The sequence below is a fragment of the Pangasianodon hypophthalmus genome, chromosome 14 (genome assembly GCF_027358585.1).
Source record: "Pangasianodon hypophthalmus isolate fPanHyp1 chromosome 14, fPanHyp1.pri, whole genome shotgun sequence".
NCBI lineage: Eukaryota > Metazoa > Chordata > Actinopteri > Siluriformes > Pangasiidae > Pangasianodon > Pangasianodon hypophthalmus.
The window spans coordinates 12972635-12992649 of NC_069723.1; the positions used below are offsets into that span (position 1 = coordinate 12972635).

Consider the following 20015-nt stretch of genomic DNA (forward strand, 5'->3'; position numbering starts at 1 on the left):
GGTGAATGCAAAGCTCAGAGTGTCGGACGGGTGGATGAGTGACTAATGGATGAGAGGAATATGAACAGTGTAAACAGAAAGGAAACAGGCAGTACGTGTTGGGGCTTTAGCCAGTCCTTCCTGTTCACAACATCTGCTTTCAGGCTTTTCACACACTGCACACTCTGTGCAGCACTACAGCTGCTGCCAGCTTACTTCCCCTGCAGTCTCAACCAAACCAAACCAAATGATTCTAAATATAAACGGACCGGGGTTGAATAGTTGCACGTTTCTGTGGAAGAGGTGCTCATTAATATAACTTGTGGCGAAGTAACAGAGCAGGTCACTAAACACAAAGAAATTTATCATGTAAACTGATCAAGTGCTTTAACAGAACTGACATGCTCATCAGTACTGCCAAATCTCTATTTTAGGTATAGAAGGCCCATCTCACCACAGTACAAATAGATGGAGGTGGTTTACAGTTTACACTAATAGGCTTTGAATATTATCAATTTACCATTATATCATGTTATGTATCATGTTATTACGCATTTCACTGAAGAACATCAAGTAATATATGAATTTTATTTTGTATGCAAGGTTTCAGCATTGACTGTACTTTTTTTTTTTTTTTTTTTTTTTTTTTTTAATCGAACTGTGACAAACACGATTTTCATGCATACATGAATGAATGGGCATTTCTATTCAACCGACTTAATAAGGTCAGCAGTAAATCAGGACGACTTGGTGTGTATGCGCAAACATTCAAAGCGGCATCTACCAGATGGAGCAGCCCATGCCTGTCCAACAAAATGTGATGCTAACACAAAAAAGCTTTACAAGACGTTAAACAATGTTGAATATGCATAAAATGGAGGCAGGAAGTCTGAGTGAGTGCTTCAGTTAGTGCAGATTTTTAAGTGCATGAAGTGCCAGGCAGCGTGGGTGAGGACAGAGCGGGGCATACCTGGTACAAACAGTGGCATACGCTTCGCAGCTGAGGAGGAAACTCGCTGGAGGAGTTAATGATGGCCAGAAAGAAACGGTCTGTGATCTGCAGCAGGTTCCGCTGGTTCTCCTCCAGGTTTTCAGTAGGTTCCAATCTACAAAAGTGGAATGACACGATTTTAATAAATGACTATAAAATGCATGAAAAATGTGACAGCATGTCAGCTTGCTGTGAGAATTTCAGATGAGCTACACTGATGAATTACAAGCTGTTAAACAAATCTATTGTTTGTTAAAGAATAACAACAGCGTTTTAGCTATGTAAATACTAGTGTAGCTCTACCTGGTGGGGTCAACCTCAAAGCTGATGTGCTGCCACTCAGGAGATGTGATGACGCCTCGCATCAGAGGCTCAAGAAGCTTCTGAAGATAAGCAGCTCCATACACCTGCATAAGTAAAGACAGGTAAGTGCTATAGTTAAGCATATCCTTCATGTGGAGTTGAGTAGGTGCATTAACTCCTAATACTGAAATTGAACTCATCAGTAATCATGTGTTAGAATTATCTACGAATTTATGTGCAACTTAGAGAGATCCATGTGTCAAAAGAAAAGCATGTCTCAGTTATTTACTATTAAAACTTTTGGTTAACCATATTTCACTTTGAAATTCATATTTTGCATGCAGCAATATTAAAAAACAAATATAACATTATGACATAATGGCATCAATCTTCTATCTTTCTACTACTACGTCCATCTGCATTTTTCATCTTTCCAAAGCGTCACGCTTTCTGCCACTGTCGGTACAATTTATAACACATTTATTCATTTGGTAGATACTGTTATTTAAAGCGACTTAAAACTCAATTTAAGGGCCTTGTTCAGTGAAGCTGGCTGCTGGAATTTGAACTCTTAATCTATTTAAGGACGTACTAATTCTTACTAAATGCACTCGTGTGGACAAGCTGGTGACTCAGCTGAAATGAATGAATCTGGAACTGAGACTCCTCAGTACAGAAGTTCATGTCCTTCGACAGAGCCCTCCTTATAGCTCAATGAACAGCATTCCTTGGATGGAGGATGCTATTTGTACAGCAGAGTCTGGGAGGTTGAAAATGAGCTGAGAGTTGAACCCTAACATTGTGTTCAACTCCAGCCTCCACGGCACTCAAAATCAAGCCCGGATCAGCCCTTGAGCTAGCATGTGCCGCAAACAGGTTCAAAACTAGCTGCATGGAATGCAAACTGCTGGTAATGACAGAATTCACAACGCTGTGGTGCAAGGATTTTAACTGAATTTAGTGTCAAAGAATAACAAATAACTGCAGGAGCGGGCAGGAATGTGATTTAGAAAAAAAAAAAAAAAAAAGAAAAAAGAAAACTGTGCACACATCAGCCATAAAAGTGATATGAAACTGAGAATGTTCCTTCAAAGCAAAACAAAAAATAAAAAGACTTAGTCTTATACAATGTGCATTTCAGTGTAGAACTGGCTTCACCTAGTCTAAAATATTTTCACAGTAATAAAAGTACATTTTGCCTGCTTTCCTCCTTCTTCCTCACTACTGTTTATTCCATAGTCCTAAGTTGTATTAATTCTCAATATACTTGGCTACTGTTAGATGTTTATTTGAATCCTTGCTTCCTTCTCATTTGAATATTACCATTTTAAAGTTTATTTCTTTAACTTTCTTACTCCTACTGCACATATTGTACAACTAACAATCTATTTTACCCATGAAATGCAATCTGATTCATCTCTTGCCACACTGATAGCGTTTAAGTCCTTGTTTTAAAGGGGGGTGGTGGAGATGCAATTGAAACGGACTCAAAAAAGGCAGCTTTGGAGGTGTAAAGCACATGTAGGGAATATCAGTGATCTAAATGGGCCACCCAGAATTAGACAACCTACATTTATTATATTATATTAGGCATCTATATAATCTATATACGAGTATAGGGAATATAATCCCTATATAGGGATGTGGTAGCTCAGTGGTTAAGGCGTTGGACTTCTGCTCGCGAGGTTGAGAGTTCAAATCCCAGCACCACCAGGCTGCCAATGCTTGGCCCTTCAGCAAGGCCCTTAACCCTCAGCTGCTCAGCTGTATAAATGAGATAATTGTAAGCCGCTCTGGATAAGGGCATCTGCCAAATGCCTTAAATGTAAATGAGTCTGAATTCCTGTGGCAGAATTCCAATGTTTGTTAGGAAAAATAATTGTGATCATTGAAAGAATAATAGAAGGACTGTCAAAAATCTATTGTAGTTCTTGTTATCTAAGTGTGCTTTGTAGGACATTGCTTTGAAGGTCAATTTATTAGCGTCAATTTACCTTGAAGCAGAAGGTCATGATCTTGCTAGCCAAACTGTTGCCTCTAAAGAGGGTCTGCATGGAGTCAGCCAGCTCCACCTCTTTAGAGAACATATTCCAGAGCAGCTGGTAGAGCAGGTGCCTGGAGTCAAACAGCGTCACCAACACCCTGGCCAGCTCATCCTGCAGAGGACACCAGCAAACTCTCAATATCAATTTCAACCTTGGTAATCCAGTGACCCTCAGTACTATACAGTGGTTACATACCCACTGGGAGCAGGGCACCACATTGGCCAGTGCCATGGCAATGGGAAGCTCCCCCTGATCCCCCATCATGGTGACAAGCTCCACCAGCCTCTCAAAGCGGTCAGCCAGAACAGTCTCGGCCAGAGTGTCAAACTCCGTGCCTTGCTGCAGGATCTTAGTCAACACCTCCATGAATGTAGCCCTGGTCTGTAGGTCTTTATGGTAGCCCAGTCCTGCAGACAGACAGAACTGAGTCTCTGCTGCATCACTAGAGTTCACTAGAGATACTGCTAAGAGAACTACTGCCCATTTCACAGACTGAATAGAGAAACAAGAAAATAACAATGTAGAAACTAGCTACAAAAATTCTCAAAAAAGTAAAAAACGAAATCACAAAAAAAAGTTAAAATAAGAAAAGAAAACAAAATGGGTCAACACAACATTATCACATCTAACCTCCCCACTGCAGATCACTCCAACAGTAAAACACAACATTGGGGATCTTTTTACAATGCTAAATTATCAAAGAGGAGAACACAGTGCCACGCCCAGGTTAATGGTATATTTTGCAATCTCATTACATCATTACATCTGGTTGCTAGTCTCTGCCAACTGGCAGTTTAATCAGGACAGGAAGTACTTGTGAGAATGTTGCAATTGCTGCCTTATAACTGTTTTCAAACAGTATAAAGATACAGAGCACATTTAACCTCCAATCTCAGCTATTTCCTTTTAGCCATGAGCTACAAGGCATAATTCACTTTTTTGGTCTCACCACAAAGGTGTTCTAGTTATTTATGTGTCACATAAGCAGTTTTATCCACTTACTAGTGGCCAAGAGTATAAATAATATAATAAATAACATGAGGAAGATGGCAGACAACTGGTTATAAGTAAGAATAAGAATAAGAATGTCTACTTATATCTAGACGATAAGATCATGTGCCAGGGTATTATCATGTAATATTTAGTTATCATGTACAGCCTAGCCAAATATTGTTGTAGGCTTAGAAATTTCATTAGGAATCAAGCCTAGTACCTAACTATTACTAGAATCTTAGCAAGATATATGGTGTTGAAGGTCCTACAGACTCAAGCCAAAGGTTTCATCTATAGCTGACTCTAATTTAATTACTGCAGCTGTGCACACATCTTGCTGGCTTTAAAATCCTGTCATATTAGCTGATGTTAGCTAACCAACTATGTTAGCAGAAGTGTATAAGTATATATGCACTCCAACTTTAGTGTGTCGCAGTTTACTCAGACAGCATGATTTACTTTTTTGCATAATAAACCAGGAATATTCAGCATCAGAAAAAAAAGTCCTTGCATCCAACGTTTAATGTGCATTGCTGATAAAAGCAATTCACTTGAGATTCCTGACAGCAAGCCTAACCAATACTTTTGATGTGAAAGTCATAGTGTTTGTGTCAGTACTGACCTATAGAGTGCATGAGGCCGCTGTCCACGTTGGCATTGAGCAGGTTGGACATGGCAAGCACAGTGCAGTGGCGTAGTGAGGCGAGACGTCGGGACATGCCCCGCTTTCTTTCGCCTACCTGCTGCCCATCTTCCTCCACCTCACTGCAGTCATTCAGAAGGTTCATGAACAGAGTGAAGTACCTGAAGAGCAAAAAGTTAAGATGAAGGTGAGGACTATGGATAATCATCCAGCTGTATTTAAAAAAAAAAAAGTAAATAAATAAATTTAAAAAAAAAATGATAATATGTCTATTTCTTTATATGCATGCTTGTACCACAAATCTAAAACAATATGGTGAATACAGATTAACAATACACTAGAGGAGTTTATTAGCAGCTGTAGCAGCTTGAAATCATAGTTCACATTATGACCTTACACACACTAATGAGACTGAATAAAGGGGTATTGCAAGTGGAAACAATGTTCCTACTTAAGAAAAAGCTGAGACTTGGCCTCCATCAGCTCCACTCCATCTCCTTCTTCAGGCTGTAGTGGTAAACCAGCCAGCAGAGACACCACTGCCTCCATACTGGCCTGATCAAGGTCCCTACAGAACAAAAAACACCAAAGAAACTGTGTGTAAGACTAAGGTGAAAAGTTCAATTATAAAGAAAAGGCCTAAAATTCAGAAAATGTACCGTGTGAGATATTTGACATCATCATCTGCTGCTTGATTGGAAGTGCCCATCACCCAGTCAGTCAAGTACTCTACCATCTTATTCCTGAGAGTGAAATATTTTACAATTTATAATCACATTATGAAACATCAATGACCCCTTACTTACCATCATCCACTATTAACAGGATCATAAATGACACATTAAAAAGCTTTAAACTGAATAGAGTACTAGATATATTTAACAGGATACTCACCTGAATTTCATTTCTTGGCAGAAGGAGAGATCATCTCTGCGTTCCATCATAACCTCCACGAGTTGACAAAGTTTAGTCTTAATCTGTATTGCATGAACCCCATTCCCTAAAATGCGCACATATCTATGGGGACGGTGAGAAAATGCACCAGGACATTACATTAAACAAAGCTAAAACAAGCTGAACAATGCATGTAATGTTAATAGAGCGGTTTTGATAAATGTTTCAGAACAACTGAACTCTGACTATACAGGGGCACAGCATTAATGATTTAACATCACAGCACTAAACTGTGATGTAGAGCATGAAAGTAAAATCCTTCAGCAGGTCTGACCTGACCAAGTTGAGCATCATTGTCTCAATGCTGGCCTGACCAAGGTGCTCAGAGCTGCCCTCAGTGTGGCTGTCCAGAAGGTTCTTCATGATGGCAATAGTCTGCTCCACAAATAATGTATTTGTGTCATTTATGGGAACCTAAATGGACACATGGAATTTAGACATTATTGCAAATCTACAGCTGTAGAGCACTCAATATTATTAAACAAGCATAAATCACAACATTCATTAAAGAGATAGTTAAGGGAACCTTAATGTAAAGTGTTTCCTAACATAATGTACCGCATTATTTAAAATTAACAAAACATAAACCTCAATATTACTAAACCAGTACTAATAAACTTGCTATTCAGCCTCCATTAACAAACTCATATGTAATATTAAGTTATATTAAGTATTTTTTCATTTTGGTCATTGTGGGCATAAATTTCCTCATTAAATGGTATGCATATGGATTATTTGGCTTATTTGGTTTATGTTTAAAAAAAATGTATAACTAACGACTAAGTAACTAGCAATTAAGTATTAGTTACTTTGTTAATATGGTGCATTACTGCTGAAGGTAATGGTTTGTTCATGTTAATTACTGTGTTAACTAACGTCAGTTAAGAGACCTTTAATATAAAGCATTACCAAGAATTATTTTGTAAAATTGTAAACGCTGCATTGAAAGAAAAACCAACCCAGCCACCTTGTGGACAAAACCTGTAATGCATCTTTGATAAACTTTTAGATAGGAAGTTGAAGCCAATTTAGCTTGCCTTTATCATGCTTAAAAACACTATCTGTTTAAGTGTTTAACAGTTTAGCTGTTGCTTATGAATAGGCTTCCTCTGCTAATTACTTGACTTAATTAGTACTTTAACTTTGGATGTTTGGAACAAAGATCTAAGAAAATAAAGTAAATTAAAAAATTATATTAAACAATTATTTATAATAAAAAATTATTATAAAGTAAAAATTAAAAATTATTTTAAATTATATAAGAAAAACTATATTCATTACAACGCTGTCAACACCAAATAATGCTGATTTCACCTTTCAATGCTAAGTGTGACAGTGTGACTCACCGGCCCCTGGGTGTCAAAGAAACGTCCAATGCTGTTGCGCAGTTTGGTGAACAGCATGGAATAGAGGGCCGGACTCAGCTCCAGTCCCAGCAGATCTTTAACATTGGTGCGGATGTGCAAGCCCACCTTCTCATGTGTACACACCATGAGGGACAGCAGCCTTTCCAGGAACCTGCTGAGGGGAGTCTCACTGTTCACTTCACACGAGCCCATGGAGATCATGGAGCCCTTGCGCTCACTCATTGGCCCCATGGGTGGGCTGTAGGTACCAAGGCTGGGAGTACTGCGCTGCTGCAGACACACTCCACCCAGAGCACACAGGAAGCCTGTCATGTTGATCCACTCCTAATAAGTGTGAGAGGCCTTGTGTTAGAGATGGGTGTAAGCAAGAAAAACTAAAACTGGTCTTGTGTCAAGAAAAAGTAATTAAGATTCAGACAAAAGCAAACTTTCGGAACAAAGCTGAATTATTGCATCACTCACCTGGCCATCTTCAACTTTGTTCTTTGGATGGTTTAGTATTTGTTTTGTTGCTTGTTCCCATTTAGCATGTGTGTCCTCCCATGCCTGAGGTTAATAAGCATAGAAGTTATAAAACAAAACCTTCAAAAGCTAAAGTGACTCTTGAGAAATCAAAACAAATGTACTCTTCACCTCTATGTTGCCAGCAGTAGGATGTTCTATCCTCCTCAACAGTGCCATCACTCTCTTCTGTAGGGTAGAGCGACCTACACACACACACAGGCACAGTTAAAAAAAAAAACAAAAACAAAACACAGACGTACAGTCAGCTGCACAAGAAGGAATGTTTCCACAGTTTACATACCAAAAAAAAAAAAAAAAAAAAAAAAAAAAAAAAGACCTCCATAACATCTTTAAAAATGCACTACTGATGCATGGTGCAACAAGGTAAGAAGATGCAAATAACATGCAATAACATTTTGGGTATTTTATCCACTAGTAACAACACACTATTTAAGCATGTTATTTGCAAAAATGAAGGAACGTCTGGGAAACCCAACACGCTAAATGCCTGGTGTATACATTTTTTGTGTGAAAACAGCCAAGAATATGAAACAGAGAAGTAAGAGTAGAACAATATCATACATTTATACATCACATTTTCTACAAAATGAACAAACTTCAAGTCTTGCAATTGATCCATATGCACTAGCGCCAACAATGCTAACAAAAAAATCCTAGCAGGCAGAGAGGAAAAGAGACCCTATGTTTTTACAGATGCTGCAAATGGAGTATTTTAAGCAGTTCTTGAGCCTGTATGTTGAAGATATATATCAGAGTGATTTACCAACAATTACAGTTTTTAATTGATTAATGAACACCACATTGAGCTTTTTAACTGTTTAAAGTTACGAAACATCCATGTGACTCATGTCTTCGGGACAGGAGTTCGTGCTTTCCGGTTTCTATGTAACACTAGCTGCATTTTTTTTTTTTTTAAATTCAAGTGTGTAGAGGTATATAGTGATTACAACAATCAATACACATTCTCTGTTAAAAGAAAAATTATTTCCCTTCCCTTCCCTGTACCCAGTTTGTTTTTTCCCCCCCAAATGCACTACAATGCTCATGCCAGGAATCCAGGAAACAGTTCTCAACACAAAACCTAAATGTGGATGGACCTCTGTGCTGGTTCTACTACTGACCTGTGGCCATCATGTTGCTGACGGAGGCAAACTCCATGAAAGTGTTGTAGTTGGGCAGAACTGTGTGTACAGGCAGCTCATCCACACTGCAGCGGATGTCCGCCTCCTCACACAGGTGCCGGAAGCAGGACATGGCCACCAGCACGGCCTCGGCGTCTGGGCTCCACAGAAATGAATACAGGCACACTTCCAGCTTGGTCTGCGCTTGTCTGCTGATGGGAATTAGACTCCCCTGTGTGGCACTTTCCTGTGGTTTAATAAAGGGTCACAAATGAAGAACTTCATTATATAATGAACAAATATAGAGAATGCATGGCCCTAACAGAAAAAAAGTCAACATTAAAGATCTAGCACCACCCAAGATTGACTAAAGATCATTTCCTGTCACCTCACATCATCTGTGAAAAATTTGCACGTAGTGCAGTAGTCAGCTAATAGATGGTATGCATGTACAATCTGCTCCTGTGTTACAGGAAATGACTCGCCATACCAGGAGACAGCAGTAGTCTGTATTTGTAATCAAAAAATGTTCAAACGGAAGACTCAGGACCACAGACAGAAAACATATGTCCCAAAAGACATATGGTTTTCTTTCTGCAATACCGGATATTGACCTTCCGGTCACAGACCATGTGTACATCTTTACAATGTAGTTTGACTGCAGCTTTTGACAGAAATCACAGAAGTTTCTTGACTTAATATGTCAGCTAATACAGCATGGCAGTAATTTGAAGACCAGTGTCCTCTTTTGGTGAGTCAAGATTAAAATCATATTCAAGGAGTACTAACTATGCTATTAGCTGCAGAAAAAAATGGAGACTGGAGTTTTAATCTTTTTTTTTTTTTTTTTTTTTTTTTTTAAAAGGAGTATATGAGTACTCACTTTGTTCTTCAGGAGAAACTTGTTCCTGCAGATGAGAATCTCCCTCAGCCACTTCAAGATCTCTGTGCTGTTGATCATCTGGTGGCCAATCAACTTCTTACAGATAAGAAACAGGACCTGAGAGCTGAGAGGTTCAGAGGATAAGACATGCCCTCCTATACACACACATCTCCCAGTATAACTCACACTGACTCTACTGAGACCAGGCTGTTTATTGAATGACTTACCTGATGTCCCAGAAGGTCTCAATTGGTGTATCAGGGTTCCACAGCTCAATGGTCTCAGGTTGATGCAACACCAAAAGTGCCTGAGGAACACAAAGAAACATACCATGACATAGTTGAAAAAACATCATCCTCACACATGAATTAATAAATAAATCACAAAAACTGCAGAAATAGAGTTCTGCACCTCCATGGCCTCCTGAGAGAGCTCTGAAGTATGGGTCAGGGGAACAAGCTGGACCAGGCCTATGATGAGTTCAGCTGTGCTGTTCTGGATCTCCTGGCCCTGCTTCCCAGGATTCTGATACAATACACACAAACAAAAATTGACTTACAAGTTGCATAGCAAAATCTTTACCTACTTAACTCTGATCTGTTCCAGAACAGTAACCCACAATCATACAGGGGATGATGATAATAGAAATCTCTAATACATGTAACCCATATGCATCACCAGAATTGTAGTGAATTGCACAATTAGCATTATTGGAGAGCCATCAGCTTTGTTAGACTTCAATTACTGAAGTAGCAACTGAGGGTGAACAGGGTGTCTGAGCCAGGTGATAAAGACTCACATGTAGCATTAGTTTGGGGTCAGCATGGATGAGTTTGACCAAAGCCAGAAGAAGAGAGCGTGAGTCCAGATCTGCAGACTTTTCTTTAAACTTCAGGCTGGTTGTCATCTTCTCTTTGAATGTCAAACTCTGTGGAATAAATATTTATATTTGTTCATTGCTTCATCAATACTTAACACTTAAGGTTGAGTTCAGAAAAATCTGTATGATAATGTTTACGTTCAGAAATAATTATTGGATGGAGACCCATTCTTAATTATCCAGGAATATTTCCTATTGTTTTAATTACAGTTGCTTAATTTATGGATTTTCACAGCCACAACAGGATTATGAAAACTCAGGCTTTGAATATTCAGTCTCAAACCACCCTTAGTAAATGTATATATACTCATTTACCAAAACTGTAAGTATATTTGTTACTCCAGTTCAAAATATTTCAAGCAGGTGCCAAGGATGTATTAAAGAGTCTGAATTCAGTCACCCAACATGATACATTTGTGTTTTCTGTTCTGCCAAATCAATGTCTATTTAAGTAACATCATATTTGATTTGGTGTAATATACATATATTTTTTTCTGTTAGATTATGACTAAGATTCAGGGATACACATCAACAGGCTCATGTCTGAAAATGTTTTTCAGTAATAGTTGTCATTATAAATTGGTGTTTGGTTGAATCCCAAATAGGTCAAAATTTGAATATACAGCGCACAGCACAGGATGAATAAGCCATTTTATTGCCTATGTGGTATGCTTATATAATGAGTAGGAAGGTAAAGACAAAGCTTCAGGATAGTAAATAGAGAAACAAACGCCAATGTATTGAATAAACATAATTAAGCATTCAGATTATTCAGCCAACCCTAACTCATACTTAAAGAGGCACATTCAGTTAAAGAGGCACATGTACTGTATAGCGCTTTATGATAACCTATAACAAATTCATGAGCAAGTGTATGAGAAACAGAATGTCTCACAGGTGTCATCCTTAGTGGTGCGTGGGCACTAAGGCTCTGGACGACTCGGGTCTGTGTGTCGGCAAACATGGCACGCAGTTCTCCAGAGTAGCAGTAGATTGTGTCAATCTTTGGCCACCAATCCAAGTGAGACTTTATGTTAGAGGAAGATACAAAACAGAGATGGTAACAAGCACAAGATGGTAACTGACTAAAAAAAAAAATGATGGAATGGCATTTTAATAATTTTGGTGTTTGAATACACACAGTATTAAACAAATAGTATAGTATATATGAATCATGAAAAAGTAAGGCACAAAAGGTATATACAATCTAAACTACCTTGGATATAGGAGTTTCTACATCTTTACTCTAAAAATTCCATTTACATATACATGAGCATTCAAACTTATTTAGTACGCAATTTGTTTCATTTTTATTCCACAGTACATATGCCTTATTCGAGTAAATGAAGACATCTGGATATCACATAAAATATAATAAAAGAAAGGGTTATAAATAAATAAATACATTTCTAGGTCTAACAACTTCCTCATGACTGCTGAAATCTGCCATTTCTGCATTTACACTCACATTAGTAATGATTTTGTGCAGAGAGTTGACCAAGACAAAATGGAAGGTTGGTGGGGAGGTGGAAGCCAGACAGACCTGAAACAAGTGGCAAGAAACTTATTTACTTACACAAACACACACACAGCAATAATACTATAACGAAAATAGCCAATCATTGAACACACGAACAACAGTGAGCATTCAGCTACAGACGCTCACCAAACCCTGTTTCACCAAGATCTAAAAATTAACCAGCCCAATCTTTCTAATTTACAAATGGACACTTCACCTTGACCAGTCACTGTACAGTGTGTTTTGCTAAAATTACTCGGAACCCTGAGAGCCAGCAGTGAGTAAGCACTGTGAGAGCGCAGCTGACCTTGAAGTGCTGGTTGTTGTGTGGGTTGATGCGGAAGCAGGACACAAAGCAGTCGATCATCAGGTCTACGTCAGCACTCTGGCACCCGGTGCCCCTGGAGAACGGCTTAGTGGGGTTGAACAGGAGAGCCTGAGGGTGCGCACATACAGACAGAGGTTGCACACAGAGATATATACACAAACACACAGCAACCTGTTTCTCTGTTCAGCTCATTCAGAAAGGGGGTTTGATGGGAAAATAATCACACACAGATACTTACTTTGAGGTCCATTACTATAGACTGCACCAGGAGGAAGATGACAGAATGATCCTCCCAGTTAATGTATGTGCAGGCTTTAGACAGTTTTACACAGGCGATGGCTGCACTCTCAGTCAACTGCTTGCTGCTACTGTGACCAGCCAGGGCCTTCCTAAGACTCTCCAAAAACAACTTCTGCAGGGAGACAGCATATTCAAATATATGTGAGTCTGTCTGAAACTACTCATACTTCTGGAAATCTAGGATAAGAAAATAAACATATCTAGACAAGTTTGGGGGAAAAAAAAAAAAAAAAAAAAAAAAACTTTCCAAGACAATAAATGTCAGAAGACAGCAAATTAAACTGATGGAACTGAGACAGAACTAAAGAAGTGAGTAAGTAAGAAGGACTCTCTTAAGACTTTTTAACATCACAGTAAGCACATAAAAAGTTACCACAGTATTTCAGTATAACAGATGGTCACACGCATAACGGCTGAGACAAATGGCTGAAATGTGAAGTTGTGTGTGTGTGTGTGTGTGTGTGTGTGTGTGTGTGTGTGTGTACGCAAGGGACAGAGAATTTTGACCTTGTTAGCCTTGCTCTCTTCCACCACTTCTTTAGAGATGCTCTGTGTGATCTCAGGACAGAGAATGAGAAGGATGATTTGCAGTGGCCACACAGCAGCTTTCCTCTTAGCACTCTCTGCAAAACTGTCTACCAGGTCAAACAGCTTCTCTGCAGAGTCTATGTAAGAGAGAGAACTTTATACATTAGCTTTCATGAAGTCTGGAAAAAAACTCACAAAACACCTACATGTGTAAGGCCAGAGACCCATGCCACACAAGCACATGTATGTTCACAAACAGAAATGATATCCCTCAGCCAAATTCTCTATAAGCATGTGGTCCTAATGTACATACTGAGTATGCACATATGTTCCTAAAGGGTTATACACCTCTGTACTCAAGGGGGCTACACTGCATCAGTCAAGTAAATCTGCTGTTATTATAATAACCCTGTCAACAGGTTAGGAACGCATGCTGGTGTGCTTGTTGTATAAGTAAAGAATAAAACAGAAATAATAAAGTTGACTGTGCGACATTTAAATTGCTCTCAGAGGAAGAACAGAGAGTAGGTCAGTGTCTCCCCAATGAGAGGTTTAAATAGTTGAACTCTTAATGCTGCAATATGATGAGCTTATTCAGTGTCCAGCCAGTGCCTTACACAAGAGAGAACTCACTGTAGTTCTCAAAGCATCTGTGTGAACCTTCATGATGTTGAACCGTCATGACATGAAATAAATCTATTCACATTTATTTGTGCTAAATGGTCAAGGGTGACGTTACACTGAATTGTGTGTTAAAAATGTAAAAATAAAAAAAATTAAACACCACAAGGCATTTTTGTACAGCACACATTAACATAAACAAATGATACCAATTTGGTTAGATTGTTGTTTTGGTTTCGAGTTGAATGAAGTCTAATGCACTGTGACAACCCTATCAGACACAGACTTAGTGACAGACAGACACAGTGAAATATAGCTAGTATAATATCTCAGAAACCAAACCTGCACAAACAGTTTTTACTCCACAAAACAGCATGTGGAGCATTTTTTTTGTGTGGAGCATTTTTCAACTTCATCTGTACATTTAACATCTCAAAGCATTTCATCTCACCCGCCATATCAGCCTGCGGTCTCTGGTAGAGCATAGTAAATTCATCAGGATAATACTCCACCCAGTTCCAAAAAGCCTAAACAGCAAACACATGATGGACAAATTAATAATCTAACACTTGCTGCATTACTGCTAGAGAAATTAAAACCATTTTTCACAGACCTTCTCCAAACTGTTGATCACAGCAAGCTGTGCAGGCTTCTTCAGTGCTTTAAATTTTAGTACAGTTTCTGTTGAGGTGCAGACACCATGTGTTATTAAGGGAAATAAACAGTTTTAGATGATTCTTATGAACACAGGAGAAGAGAAACAGAGCCTAAAATCTTTCCATGTAAAGAGAAAAAGAGAGTCAAATATTAGAGATTGGTTTACCTTGCAGTAATCTCTTTAACTTGGAGCAGTCAACATTGATGTACTGAATAAGCTCTATGTCATGAACATCTACGGTGTCCTCTGTGCATACTGTAAGCTCCTGTAATCTGCAAACAGGACAGCACAGACAAAAACAAGTTTCAACTTGCTATGAAAAAGATACTGCACATCAATATATTAGGAATATACCACAAAGAATCACAAGTTAGCTGGATAAATGCAAACACAAATGTGCACACTAATGCTTAGTCTCAAGGGCAAGTCAGAGGCTCTCAATTCTAATTTGAGTCCAAGTCATCACACCCACACCAAAGTCAGGTCCAAAGTCGAGTTCAAGTTTTGAATGTAGTACCATAGACTTGGAAGGACACTGGCTATCTTAATCATTTTCAGTAAGCTTTTGTAGTGTAGTCTGGGAAACATTAAAATTCAAAGAAATAACTGTTTACACATGAGAACATGCAGAATTTAGTACAAATTTAAGTCCAAGTCAAAGTCTAACTTGTATGAGCTCATATTCACATTCTCAAGTCACACATAAGTCAAATGTATTTAGTTAATGTGTGTGGTGCTACTGCAAGTCTCCCTTACAGGGTGAACCATTAAGCAGGCTTAAAGGCAGCATTCGGACCCAAACACGGTCAAGTGTGTCAATACTTTAATATTAATCAGATGACATTAAAATACCACAACAATATAAGCAGTTGTGTATTTTCAATGGCTGAACCACAAACAGTGTTCTACTGTACAGGCACCAGGTACAATGTACAGCACATTATATATTATGCTCTACACACAGAGCAAACAAATTGAATATGAAGTCATTTAGGATTTGACCTAACTCTAGGATAGATAAGAGTAAGCCAAACACTGACAAAAAATTTTTAAAAACATTAATCTACACCATTACATTGTAGGATAACATTGTGATGTTGCCTCATAAACCTGCCAGAAAATGGATATATTAAAAGAGAAAGAAACCTTGTCAGACCTTCGCTACACTACTCGGAGTGATTGCTAAGCCAGACTGTCTGGTCGGAAAGTTATTCTAGCCAGCCAGAGACATTAACAGGGCGATTCTGTAACAACTGCGTAAGAACAATGGTCTACACTATTTCTAACTCCATCCATATGTCTTGACTCAGCTTGCATGCTACCTGAGCAAGAGTGGCAACCAAATTCAGCACGGGTGCTTAAGTGTGGAGATAAATTGCGGGATGACTGGTAATTAGGAAAAGCACTAAAGTCATGAATTCCATCACTTATGTCCAAGTCCATGACTTGAATACTGATGTGTGCATACACTCATTATCAAGGGTGTGTATACGATTGGGGTAAATGTTTAGGGAGGTGCATAGAGTTAACAGATGTGCACCCAAATCATTACCTTGTGGAGATGCGGCTAAAGACGGCATTGAAGTTGTTGCAGCTAAGAGAGAAGAGCACGGCTGAGGCAGAGCTGCGTAGCTGGGTGGCATGCTGCTGGCCCTCACGACATGAGTGCAGGAAGTGGCAGATCTCAGGGAGCAACTGCTTCACCAGCATGGCCTCATCTAGACGCAAGCAGTCCTTGGTTTGCTGAACACCACACAAACACACACACACACACACACAAACACACACACACACACACACACACACACACACACACAGCTTAACATCTGGTAAATAGGTTTAGACTAAACCTGTGGCCTAACTAGTTCATGGCTTCTGCATAAATTTGGTGTACCTGATATTGCTCCAGTTATTGCTATGGAAAGAACACATTTGTAGAAAATTCATATTTATGAAGTCCACATAGTACCATAGGGAAAGCTCCAATTTCGCTTTTAGAGAAATTTTACCCTGTATAACATGAACACGCGCATCCACATATCTCCACAGTAGTGGATGTCTAATGTTTCCGTAGTAATGGAGGGACCTGGGTCTACAATTTAATGTAGACCCAGGAAATTAAATTAAGTTCTTAAATTCAGATTTAATATTCCCCACATTTCCATGATTAATCATCCTTAAGACCAAACCTCCTCTACAAATAAACAATCCTAACTCTTATGTTATCTGCATGTACCTGATCAAGGACATACAATAACGTGTGTCCTCACACCCCCAAGGAAATGAAATTCACTGATAAGAGTTAGATGTTTAAGGAAGCATAACCAACACATAAATGGATCAAGCGTGCTCACACTGATGAAGCAAAACTCAGCAAACCCACCCATCTGCTATACGACTAATAATCTTCCTAGACAGAAAGCAATGACAAACTGAGGAAGGGGAGCAGCTGTCTCGTATCTGACAGAGCATTAATAAAATATCTATAGAGGAAAATCCTGTCGATCCCTCTGGAAGCAAAGAAAATTCTAACTCAAGATGAGGAAACATCTGCAAATGTAATCTGTGCAGGCATACCCAGAGTAGTCTTTCTGGACAAGCGGAGACAACAAGCTCTAATTGTATCAACAGACCCCTGTGTCTCAAGACATGAGTAAGACAGAGGAGTGATTTAAGATGGACACAGAACCAGTTTGGTCTACTTCTGTATTACTCTGTATTTCAATATCTACTTCACAGTTTACAAAGTGTAATTTGTTGCACAGCTCACTTTACCCTATAACTAGAAAATACTATATCTTTGTATGTGACTGGATGACTGTAGTCAACAGTGAAACATGATTGGCTACTCACCCCTGCCAAGCACTTCTCCAGAGTGTCAAGGATGATAAGCTGCGAGAGGTAGAGGTTCTTTTCGGCAGCTTCCCCAATTATCCGCTGGGAAGGAAACACATGCGCACACTATTTAAAATGTTGTACAACGGTCAGAGAATCTGGACCAGTTTCCCATGTGTCAATCAAATTCATGCAACTCCACATGACACCAATAATCACAGTGTAGAATTTCTCTGTGGGAACGAGGTCATCATATGGTTTCACAAATCCCAAATCAGGGGTTGGCAAATCACTAGGCTGGGACAAGCAGATTATGTGTGTAGGCTATGTGTTTTTCCCCCATCACTGTTTGACAGACAAGTGAATCTGGCTGCTGCTATGATATTACCAGTCTTTTTTCCCCTCAGCTTCAGTCAGAGAAACTCCCTGCTCTTAAATTCACTGAAAAAGAGAACTGTTCATTTGATATTATTTTTGAACAGAATGTGCTCCAATTAGTTAATACATTTATAGGCAGTGCACCGTAGACATTTTGAATACCGCACCTAGAGATTTACACAATACAGAGATTAACCAAAGACACATTCTGGCTATTGGTATGAACTATCTTTATTGGTCAGAGAAGGACAATTATTGCATATATACGGTTTAAGCCCAGATGATCAACCAAAACTAGGGACTAGCCAAGCAGATATATAATATATTTATATGTAACAAGACAAACACATCAACCTACCATATTGTTAACATTTTTGAGGATGTTGGTCAGGCCATTGATGACAAGGGAAAACTTGTATTTGGAGATGTTGATCAAGCATTCCTTATTGTGCTCTGTGCTGACTTTGGTGTGAGTGTTCTGCTGTCCTGTCTTAATAGGAAGCTAAAAAATATATAGAAAAGATGAAAGTGAGATATTTGCAGCACAACCATTAAGAACATGTTTAAGTGGCTGATGATGGTGAAGTTCATACAAATCTGTGTGAGAGAGGCATAGTATGACATATGGGAAAGAAAAAAAAAACATGCTCAACACAGAGATTATTCAAGACCCACCCGTCCTGTCCAAACACAACCTCCCACACCTAAGGAACTAAAACAAAGGAATTAAAGCGCACCCAGACTTGCAATTCCCGCCCTCAGAGTTCCACTGCACACCTGCAAGTCAACACATCTGCTAATACACACAGACACAGCATGCTGGAGCCAGACATGCTGTAGCGGTTGTGCAGAAAGCACACTAGGCCTGGCTGTGTTAATGAACCATAAGGAGACTGAGGGGGTGGGGAGACTTTCTTACTGCTAAACGCTCCCTGATGTGGAATCAGTTTCTTGCGCATTGCTTTCACATTTCTGGGTCAAAAAGCAGTCTTCGTGAAACTCTCTGTCCATAACATGTACAACAATTCCAAACAAGCAGACATTTTCAGGAAAGAAATAAGCTCCTGTAACAATACGTGCAGTTCTGGACTTGCTTAGTAAATGAACAGCCGGGGGGAAAAAAAATACTAGCCAACAGATAAAAATTTGGAACATCTGGCACACATTTCTGTTTGTTTTAGCAAACATTTATCTACCCTATACAGCTGATATGAATAGTTCAAGACTCAGCAAGGTCTGGCTACAGAAGTGGCTAGTGTCTCTTTGAAAATGTCAGGAAGAGAGAAGGAGAGGCCCCTGGGGTTCCCTTTCTCTCACTCTCTCTCTTCCATAGCCCTAAGGGAAAAGCATGTGGCTGCAAATGAAAGTCCCAAGACCAGAGAAGAGTCAGGCTTCCGGCGTGCGCACGCACACACACATGTACACACGCGCACACACACACACACACACACACATACAGCCCAGCCCTGTTGACATCCATTTTAATGCAGGATGCCAAGAGACAGCGAGCACTTTGTTTCCCAGGCACGGTTTAAAATTCCACAAAGGTCACAGACCAATCATTTCCCTTATGTGCACTTTAGTGCAGTATGGATATTACATATATCCATACAGATACAATATATAGATTAAAATAATATAAGGAAAGCCATACCGATTATGTGGGAATTTCTCCACATTTGTAATTACTCAAAATGAAATATTTGTGCACTTTCTATTTTTCATCTTTATCTGTCTTTATTATTTTTTTTAAGAATGATATTCTCCTATTGGCACTCCTATTATAATAAACATTTCGTGTTGTGCTCTTTTCTATGCCTTTGCTACTGTAACATTGCAATATCCCTCAAGATCAATAAAGTATGTAAACGTATGTATGCATGTATATGTATCCATGTAAATGAACCCTTTCTGGGTTCTTACTTAGAACAAATTTATTTTCCAGCCCTAATTCAGTAGAATTCAATTCAGGCGTCTGTGTCTCAAAGAATAATTCAGTTAAATTCATCAACCAACTCCATCCCTTCTATAAGCGGTTGAGCTTTGGAAAAATAAACGTTTGTAATACAGACCCAAAATATGTATTTGTTGTCACCATACATGCACTATAATAGAACATCTGAGAAAAGTAGAATAACGAGCTGCTGGAAAAAGCTTAAAGCCT

The 20015-nt window shown here is 39.0% G+C and overlaps 1 protein-coding gene across 6 annotated transcripts in view; it reads right to left on the reverse strand.

The window, feature by feature from the left end:
* The window catches only part of nf1a (neurofibromin 1a), a 66843-nt gene that overhangs the window by 45083 nt on the left and 1745 nt on the right, over positions 1-20015 (reverse strand). For all 6 annotated transcript variants that reach the window (XR_004579509.2, XM_034310632.2, XM_034310629.2 and 3 more), the window contains exons 2-29: positions 18210-18353; positions 17492-17575; positions 16191-16381; positions 14804-14910; positions 14594-14661; positions 14432-14507; positions 13339-13496; positions 12770-12943; positions 12511-12639; positions 12153-12227; positions 11580-11711; positions 10604-10732; positions 10216-10329; positions 10032-10111; positions 9805-9928; positions 8922-9168; positions 7909-7982; positions 7738-7821; positions 7255-7599; positions 6183-6322; positions 5849-5971; positions 5614-5697; positions 5406-5522; positions 4934-5115; positions 3514-3725; positions 3268-3429; positions 1274-1377; positions 950-1085 (exon numbers count right to left, since the gene is read on the reverse strand). Coding sequence is in view for 5 of the 6 variants with exons in the window: in XM_034310632.2 (XP_034166523.1) it covers positions 950-1085; positions 1274-1377; positions 3268-3429; positions 3514-3725; positions 4934-5115; positions 5406-5522; positions 5614-5697; positions 5849-5971; positions 6183-6322; positions 7255-7599; positions 7738-7821; positions 7909-7982; positions 8922-9168; positions 9805-9928; positions 10032-10111; positions 10216-10329; positions 10604-10732; positions 11580-11711; positions 12153-12227; positions 12511-12639; positions 12770-12943; positions 13339-13496; positions 14432-14507; positions 14594-14661; positions 14804-14910; positions 16191-16381; positions 17492-17575; positions 18210-18353 (3795 nt within the window). In the remaining variant the exon portion in view is untranslated. The remainder of the gene's footprint in view (positions 1-949; positions 1086-1273; positions 1378-3267; positions 3430-3513; positions 3726-4933; positions 5116-5405; positions 5523-5613; positions 5698-5848; positions 5972-6182; positions 6323-7254; positions 7600-7737; positions 7822-7908; positions 7983-8921; positions 9169-9804; positions 9929-10031; positions 10112-10215; positions 10330-10603; positions 10733-11579; positions 11712-12152; positions 12228-12510; positions 12640-12769; positions 12944-13338; positions 13497-14431; positions 14508-14593; positions 14662-14803; positions 14911-16190; positions 16382-17491; positions 17576-18209; positions 18354-20015) is intronic.